A 9,239-nucleotide genomic window follows, 5' to 3' on the forward strand; every position below is an offset into this window, starting at 1 on the left:
GCCATCTTGAGCCCCGGCGCCACTCGAAGCCCGTAAGAGGCAATGCCGGCGCCCGCGGGCTCCTGCCCCCCTGAGGCCGTGGGGGGGCCGAGGCCGGCGGGGGCTGCGGCCCCCGAGCCGAGAGGACACAGGAGGGTGGGAGAAGGCCCTGGGAAGGGCTCTCCCTGCCAGCCCCGCTCCCGCCTGGGGAAGGGGCCAAAGCCATTGGGCCATGGCGTACTTAGGGTGCCTCTTGGTCTGAGGAACAACAGTATTCCGCCAGCTTTGGTGACTTTTATGCTTAAACCTGCTACACCTCGAGCTTGGACCCATGGCATAATGGCGAGGTGGGTGTGAACCACTCCTCGTGGCCCAGGGCTCACGGAGCTGGGAGGCAGCTAGTGAAAGGTGGAGGGTTGGGGAAGTGCCACAGGCTTCTTTAGCCCTGCCGCACACAGCCTGCACCCTCAGCCCGACCAGGGGCGTGAGGGGCGTACCCCACCCCCTGCTAATTCACAGGTACGGATCAGAGGGATATGTCCCCTCTCTCCCCTGTCAGGTAATCCTGTACTTGGAGAGAAATAGGAAGCAGGGCCCCTGTGTTTTCAACTCCACTGAGCTGAAAAAGGAAGCCAGTGATGTGGAAATTAGGTTAAACCGCCTAAGTAGGCAGCTTTCTGCACATAACTAATCTGGCTGCATATGCGCTCAAGCGAATTCCAGTCCAGTGGGTAACTCTGGGGCAAACCCAGGCTCCTCTGCTTGGTTTGCAGGCCAGGGTGGGAGAGAAGGGATGGAAAGTGAGAGGAAAACGAAGATGTGGAGGGGGATGTGAAACAATTCTCTACTGAAATGGAGGAGCAGGTCACCTGAGCTGAGGGCTGCACGTTAGGTCCTGAGTGAGACAAGGGGAGCAGCAGATAAGCAGCTGGACTCAGATGTCAGCTTTAAGACTGGCTGCGGCATCTAACTTACAGTGCAGGTATCACCACGCCCTTTGAGTAATCCATTGTTGTTCTCTAGAGCTGTTGCACAGGGGTGCATGAGCTTGATACTCTACCCGCAACACAGGCCAGGAACAGACCACTGGCCTGGCAACACATCTGTACTGGGATATGAGCAGCAGCTGCAAGCATCCAGCTGAGGTACAGGTGGTGGCTTTCAAAAAAAGAGCTACTGATCTCTAGGATCACATTAAATGGTGCAGCTGAGAACAGGATCCTATGTGTTGCAGGGCTGTGAGGTGCAGAGGCTGGATGTCAGAATGGTGGACAGGGAGGTGACCAAGAAAATACCAGCTGCTGATCCACACAGGTCAACTGAAAGACTGCACTCAGTCTCACCTTGGAGTTACCTCCCGGTGCTAATTAACCCATGCTTTGTTAAATGGGCTATTATTAGAGAGGTGCTTGGAGGTAAGCCCCTGGGAGATGTCCCAGTTCAATTGACAGCTGCAGCTCCAAAGCATTGATGAAGATGCCCTAGTGCTGGCATCCTCACTGCCTGTTGTCTGGAGCAAGAGCACATTGAGAAGACAAGCATCTTGCCTCCATTTATGTACATCAGGGAAAGTAGCACAGGACCTAAGCTTTGGCTCACTAAACCTAGTTAACGGCTATGCAGAGGAGAATTTGGCTGTGATATTTTGTGAAGAACTAGACACTGCTTCCTTTTCACATGCAGTTACCCAGCAGGTATGAGGAAGGTAGTTTATTGTTTACCTACTGGAAGCACAAGGAGTTGACTCTCTAGACTGATGCCATTAAGAGCCAACACTTTAAACAGAGAAAAAGAGTGGATGAGAAGCAGCTAGAGTGAGACTAGGTGCAGGAAGGAAAACAAATGGGAGAAGAAACAGCCTTCCTGTAACCCAAAACACAATTAAGATGACAATTATTGCAACAGGGATGGACTGTAAGAAGGATTGGACTCCCAGGTACTGCAGAGAAGAGGACAAGGTCATAGATGCTTTAATATAAATTTCATCTTCCTCTTTGTAATCTGGCAGCTTTGTATGTTTATTTCATATTGAATAAAAAGGGGCTTAAACATTTCTCACATAGCTACCCTTCCTCAAAAGGGAGTGTGATGGGGGGGAATTATTTCAGATTTGCTGCAAGGGAGGAGGGAGAAAATGATTTAGATTTGCTTTAAGAGCCACTGCAGGAAACAATGGCAGAGATAGTCCGGCATGATAGGGCTGCAAGGCTTGTCCTGATAACTAGAGGACTTGAGTAAGCACTGAGATGCCCTCCCACAAGGACTTTACTAAGGCTGCGTGCTCAGCATGCTCAGCATGCTCCCTGGAACTGCAGCACGGATGCATTTCCCCGCAAAAGCGCGTCCCTCTCTGTCAGCAAAATGAGATGCTGAAGCTCTCAGCCGAGTACTGAATTTCTGGCAACGTAGAACAGTTCAGCTTCCAGCTGCTGCTGCACAGAGAATTAATCAGAGCTGAAGAAATGGAGCAGAGCAAGCCCTACAGCTTCCGAGAGGGTGGTTGGTTGTCACCCTGGTCATCTGTCCTCAGCTGACATGGCACACAAGCTGGGCAGGGAAAGCATGAAGAGTTTTCTTGCTGCTCCCATGCTTTGAGTGAAAACACAGGGCACAGATCCATGCCTCTGATTTAGCCAAGTACTAGGGGCAGGAGGGGAGCACAGCTCTTCTTTGACAGTGTCCATAGATCAGCAGGGGTAGAGTTTAGCACAGAATTATTTTTTTTTTCTTGGCTGGACTTATTCTAGTGACAATTGTCTCTTTCTCCTTTGCTTCCCCCCTGCCTGTGCTTGGAGAGTTTGCACCAAGGGAAACAGACCCATTCTAGGCTGCCAGGGCAAGAAGTGCAAATTAGAAACCAACCTCCCATAGAGTAATAAAGAGGGAAATACCAGAGTCAGTATTACAAACTAACACTTCCATTTTGACAAGTTTGAAAGTAATAGAAATTCTAGGAGTTTAAAGTGGTTCAATTGGCCCAAAAAATGTGAAGATTACTAGCACAAATAATTACTTTGACTCTCCCAAATAACTTGCTCTGAGTGGTGGTCTTTCGCCAAAATCAGTTTCCCAAGGCAGTGGGGGAGAGAAGAGAGAATGTGTCTACTACACATGTGTTTTTTAGCAGATGAGGTTTTTGCTCTTGAAAGGGGAACAGATTATGAACTCAGGAATAAGCGGTGGAAAGTAGGTCTGTGACTGAAAATGCTCTACTCCTATCTGGTGACATTTTTATTGCAACTGAAGCCGATAATCTGTCTGACAACAATAGCTGGCACCATCTTCCTCTCTTTCCTTGCACCTTGGCACTAGTCCGAATGTCACTACAGCTGCATCCTCTCCCACTAATATAAGCAAAGGACCAAAGAATGTGGTTCTCGCATGCTATCTACCTTGTGCACAGCTAACTCATGGGCACACCAAAAAGGGGAAACATTTTTTTTTTTCAGTCAGAACATAAGGATGAACTTCTCTGAGGGTTGGTGGCTCCTCTCCCTCAATCATCCAGAACTCCAGGGAGAAAAAAGGTAAAAACCAGTTATCAGCAAACAGCTTTCCACTCTTGGACCAGTACAAGTTAGAGCAGTGAGGGAAGGCTATGAACTACTCAGTTGCGAGTTGCTGCAGTACAAGTAAGCCTAAGGCTGGGTTGCCTCTGCTTCCTCATCCTTACTGCATCAGTATCCTGGAGACAAATGTGCCAACTCTATTACCATTGCACACTCCCCCATTTCTCCCTTTGTTTAATGGAAACACTGTTTGCCAGAGACTCTCAAGGGTCCAGGAGTTCTTTCAGAAATAAGGCGTAGATGCAGCTTAAAAAGCCAGGCAGGACACAGGAGACTGTGCGTCTGGGGGCATAGGATGCTGCTCCTGCTCAGAGCAGCGAGGTGGAAGTCCCATGGCTGGGAGACATGAGAGCAAACTGCATGGGAGTGGGCTGAACCAGCCTCTTAATAGAAACGTCCACAGAATACCATGCATAAACATGCTGCCCCTGGAGTCAGAACTGCTGTCCCACAGAGCAACATTGGGCAGAAGAGTGATAAGAAAAGATGCTGTGAAAGTGTGGGGACAGATACATTTCTGACATATACAGAAGGGACAGTGAGGTGAGACAGCAGCTTGGACCAAATCAAAAGAAGTATCAGTGTGGAACCTGACAAGATAGAGCATGTAGTTAAACACTGTGCTGTTCCTGAAAGTGTCCAGAGAAACTAAAGTTCCTGTGTCTCTTGGCATACCTCAACATTTGAAGGAAGACAGCAGAAAACTGCAAAGAATCCTGCTTTGAGGCTAGGGCAGGACAGATAAAGGCATAGGGACCCAACCCAACAGCCCTCTCCCATTACACAAGTAGGCTCAAACATAAGACATCAGTCAGCACCAACATCAATTTAATTCTTCCCTCTTCAGGACAGGAACAGGGCAGATAACCCTGGAGTTACATCAGCAAGCGGAAAGAGGGGTAAGGGACAAACCATGCTGGGAAATCCCAGCTAAACATGCAGGCAGCAGAACTGCTCTACTCAAGACAGCCCAGACCTGGATGGGGGAAGAGCCTAGTTCTTCTGAGTCACTCAGGTGCAGTCCACTCAGCTGCCCAAAACTGCAACCCAAAGGACAGGTCCAGGAAAACAACACTAAGTCTTCTTCTTGCTGTTCTGTCCTGTTCCTAAGAGGCAGCGGGTTATTATGGCCCTATGCAGCCCCAAAAGTACTGAAGGAAGCAAGTCCAAGTCTGTGAAACTACAGGGTCAATGCAATGGCTTTTGCTGTTGTGTTCAATACAGCATTGGAAACAACTGGAATGTCTCGGGCAACTCTCTGAAAGGGTGGCATGTTGGGTCCTTCCAATGTGTCCAGGATACCTGCAGGGAACAAAAAAACGAGGAAAAAAAAAAAAAAAAAAAACAGCACATTTCTTCTTGCTTTTCTCTCTGGCCAGGTAGTGGTTGGTGGTGGCAGGGCCCAGGACATGCGAAGCACTTGCAGGTGATGGGAGAAGACATCTAGCCCCAAAGACTAAAGAGGAGTAAACGTCTCCATCCAGAGACCACAGGGTACAGATTAGAGCATGTCCTTGGGGCAGGGAAACTGTGCTCCGAAAAGAAGCAAAGATCCTTTCACTTTGAGGGTGCCACATCCAGTCCCCTGCCATTTGACACAAATGCAGAGACTGCTGCTCTGCCACAGCAGATTGATAAAATCCTCTCACCACCTCATCCCAGCACAGATCCTGCTCTTAGACCAATTGTTTGCTCTAATCCTGAGACATGCTTGCAGACTCACATTAGGAGCTGCAGCTGGGGGTGCAATGTGGATTTTTTTATCACTGCAATGCAAACATACAAGCATGCTTGGCAGGAAACAGGCATACCAATGCAAATGTCCTCCAGTCTCCGTCAATTACTCTCTCAAGACTGATAATCAGTCCTGGAGTGCTTTGAAGAAAACTGCTTGGAGTATATTTTATACTGTTTCATCGGCAGAAAAGTTGCAGATCATGACTCAGAACCTTCACCAGAAGAATGAATCCAGGAAAGAACAGTATTTACATCTAAAAGGAGTTGTAATGCTATGCTATAATCCCAAATTCTGCAGATTAATGTGAAATATCATGAACAGGTCTGGCTGTCTAAACTCATGAAGAGGCTTGCAGAATTGCATATTTAGAGATACAGAAGCTCTCTAGTGATGGGGTGGGAAAAGACTTTATTTTTTCCTAACAAAGACTCAAGCTCCTTACCAAAAAAAAAAAAAAGACACATACAGAAAGGGGACCTGAACATGTATGGCCTGGTAAACAGCACTGACGGGAAGATGTGGCTTCTGCTATCTGTGCTGTACTACACAAGATAAAAAGGTGTTACACAAAGAAGGAAAAAGACTTATGACACATTTCCTGATCAGAGAAAAGCAACCTGACTTTGGCAAGATTCAGGAAGGGACTGGACCTCTGCATGCAAGAACAGCCAGTGCTGTTATGCTTCATTTGGAGGGAGAGAGTAAGTGTCCTGCCTTACAACTTAGATCTTAAGTACTACAACTCAGCACACAGAAACTACCTCACATCTACCTGCTGTCCTGCTCTGACAGCTTCCTCTAATAAAGCTAGTGCTGATCACTCCTAGGTTGGAAACTGGCACAGATGCCCTCAGGTCAGATCCAAACTTTCTATCCTTTCTCTCAGAGAGAGCAAAAAGCAGTTCCTCTTCCCCCAGATCTAACAGAGTATATCTTCGTATCTCCCTTGCTTACCTTCTACCACCTTGTGATAAGCAAAGTGCAGGTAGAGGAGGAAAAGCATGTGCAGAGCAGCAAGGGTCCCGCACAGGATGAGCCGCTGGGTATGCCCCACAGTACGTGACACCAACACAGCAACCTAGGAGAGAGGTGGAGATCAGACACAAGGTAGCTGCTACCTGAGCCTCTGGCATTGCAGTCAGGAGCACACAGGAGGATGGACCAAGTAGTGAGAGCCAGTGGAAACAGTGCTTGGAGCCCTTTTTGCAGTTTGTGCCAACAAATTCAGAGTAATCTGACTTTGCTTCATGTAAGTGAACCTTGCCCACTCTCACCAAGAGTGCAGGATGCTCAGGCATGATTCCATAGCAGCAAAGGCCGTAACAGAGTAAAGCTCCTGCAGCTGTTAGAATGGGGGAGCATATTAATCTAAGCATCACCTCCATACATCAGTGGCAAATGATCCAGAAGCATCAGGCTATTCTTCACAGCAGCCTGACTGGCTGTGAAATGAACTTCCAGGCCCAAGGAACAGAAAACAAGCAACACTTCCCTCCCTTTTTTTTATCCCCAGAAGAGGAGGGCCCCAGGCTGCCCATTCCTTACCATTCGTAGTGTGGAGAGTCCACCAACACCCAACCAGAAGATATAGAAGAGGGAGTGGAAGTGGATATTATAAGTGACAAAGAGAGTGATGCAGTGTCCGAAAAGACCGTAGCCCTGACAAAACAAAAATATCCATGTTACAAGTGTCAGTCCCACACAAAGAGCTATTGATCAAGAGCATGAGCAGCCTATTCCTGCAACGCTTCACCAAGGCAAAGCTTTACAAATCACCATTCAGTGCCAAAGAGTCAACCAGCACGACCATTTTAACAGCAGCTCACACCCAGATCATCTGAAGGATTCACAGGGATGTCGGAGATTGCAACAACTTGGGAAACAGAGGAGAGAGCCTCTGATTCCAGAGAAATTGGCATCTCCTGTTTTTTGGTTGGAGGTTTTTGGTTTTTTTTACCACCAGGCTCTCAAATCAGGAAGTGCAGAGTAGGAGATCTGCACGAAGGAACTGCTTCTTTGTGTTATCGCTGCACCTGGGATGGGGCAGGTCAGAATAGCATCCTGGAATTCCAGGTTGTCCCAGTGCAGTTACCTGGTACCAAAAATTTACAAGGACTTTTCACATTCTCTGGGAAGAGCTTGTGATGGAACACTGTACAGCCAACCCACATCTTGGGGCAGCTCCATCTCTACGTACCAACAATGACAGCATCTGCACCATCGTGATTTGGGCATTGCATAGATATGCCAGGAAATAGATGAAAGAGGAGACGCCCAACCAGTAACCGAAGCAGGTGCCAATGGCTGTGCCCATCAGTGTGCCTTCCCTCTGTGGAGATAGCGTCAGGATGAGGAGGACTCAAAGAAGTGATCTGCCAGCACCCAATTTCCACCTCACATAGTCCCAGAGCCTTTCTAGGCATTATCAAATATCTGGCTTGTAGCGTTCAGGGTGCCACATAACCTACACCCCAGCTCTCCCAGCAGCAGAGCATCAAGACTTTCTTATGCGTCCTTCCTCCCATCCCCAAACCAACATGTTCTTCCTCAAATCAATCCACTTTTCAGCAAGATACTATTCAGTCATGGAAGAGATTTTCTGTTTATAGGACCATTATAACAATCCAGAGCCCATTCAAACCACAACTTATCACTGAGACTTGACATACGATGATGGTGTCTGAGGTCTTCATCCCATGCAAAAGGATGGCCACCAGTGTGAAAACCAGCATGAGGGGTCCATACAGCTCACCTGCAATCTTCTACATGAGGAGACAGATCAAGGAAGGTCTGGTTTAGTGCTCCCGAATGCCAGGGTCCCCACCCCGAGCGAAGCGAAAAGCGCCTTGGATGAAGTTTATCACCTTGCTGCCTGAGAAGTAACAGCAAGGCCAGTGCTGACAGGAGCCAGGCAGAATAGGTTGTGTGATGAGGAGTCTAGGATGTGTGAAGTCTAGAGATCTAGAACTGCTCCAGCACTAAAGACAGCACATTGAGGTTTGGAACCACCACAGGAAAGGGTTTACCAACATTTTCAGGGAGATGAGCACCTAACAAACTCATGTCCTTAATAATATGGACTACTTTAGTTTTACAAGGTGTCTGGGGGATATTCGCTTGGCCATGAAGTCTGATTAAGCACAAGGGAACTCACCTGTGGGAAATTAATCATCTTCACAGGAATCATGGACTCCAGCAGTCTGCATCACAGCGGAGCAGGGAATGACATCAGGAGCAGGAAGAACAACAGCATGGTTAACAAAGTGCTTCAAAAGTAAAAGATCCCACAGACCCATTAGCAGTGCTTTCTGCTGTGGTCACAGGCCTTGGGGAACAGAGATCAAAGGGTCACATAAGGTAACTAAAGGAGAAAAACCTTACTGTCAGGGGGTTAGCTTTGCTGGGGGTGGATTTAACGAAAACATTTAGGGATCCACTATAGAGATCACTGACAGAAAAACAGGAAGACACCCTTCTTCATACAGCCTCATAAAACTATCTTTTTGGACACAGCTCTGTTGCAAACCCAACAGAAGCCCCATAATGAAGCTGAATACTAAGAGGCTGAAGATGCCCCAAAGTCCTGTTTTCTGCCCTGAGCAGCAATGCTGGGTGACAGGGCTGCAAGCCCACCTGGGGGACCTCATTAAGGAGAGCAGGACAATGCAGAGTGTGTTTCCCCATATCTGAGCCTTCCGGCAAGGCTGGCAGCCCACCCCAGCTTGCTCGCTCAGAGAGGACTGCTAGCCTCCCGCTGGGGACGAGCTGCTGCCCACTCCCCCCGGTGGAGATGGCCCCGGCCCGGCCCTGCCCACCTGGCTCGCACTTGGATGGGCTCCACGTCGAAGTAGGGCCGGAGGATGTCGATGTTGGCGTAGAGGCTGAAGGCCCTGGAGGCTTGCCTCTTCCCCACCTGCCACATCTGCGGAAAGAAGGGAGCTGGCAGCGGCCGG

The 9,239-nt window shown here is 48.5% G+C and overlaps 1 protein-coding gene across 1 annotated transcript; it reads right to left on the bottom strand.

Moving 5' to 3' along the window:
* Positions 1–4,355: 4,355 nt before the first annotated feature.
* YIPF3 (Yip1 domain family member 3) lies at positions 4,356–9,233 on the bottom strand. The gene is made up of 7 exons (XM_026844787.1): positions 9,102–9,233; positions 8,441–8,486; positions 7,956–8,048; positions 7,484–7,615; positions 6,832–6,945; positions 6,241–6,364; positions 4,356–4,850 (listed from the first exon to the last, which is right to left on the bottom strand). The coding sequence occupies exons 1-7, from the start codon at positions 9,206–9,208 to the stop codon at positions 4,729–4,731; spliced, it is 738 nt and encodes a 245-aa protein (XP_026700588.1). The 5' UTR covers positions 9,209–9,233; the 3' UTR covers positions 4,356–4,728.
* Between the last annotated feature and the right edge of the window lie 6 nt (positions 9,234–9,239).

This window comes from Athene cunicularia (genome assembly GCF_003259725.1).
Source record: "Athene cunicularia isolate RWA chromosome 3 unlocalized genomic scaffold, athCun1 chr3_part1, whole genome shotgun sequence".
Classification (NCBI taxonomy): domain Eukaryota; kingdom Metazoa; phylum Chordata; class Aves; order Strigiformes; family Strigidae; genus Athene; species Athene cunicularia.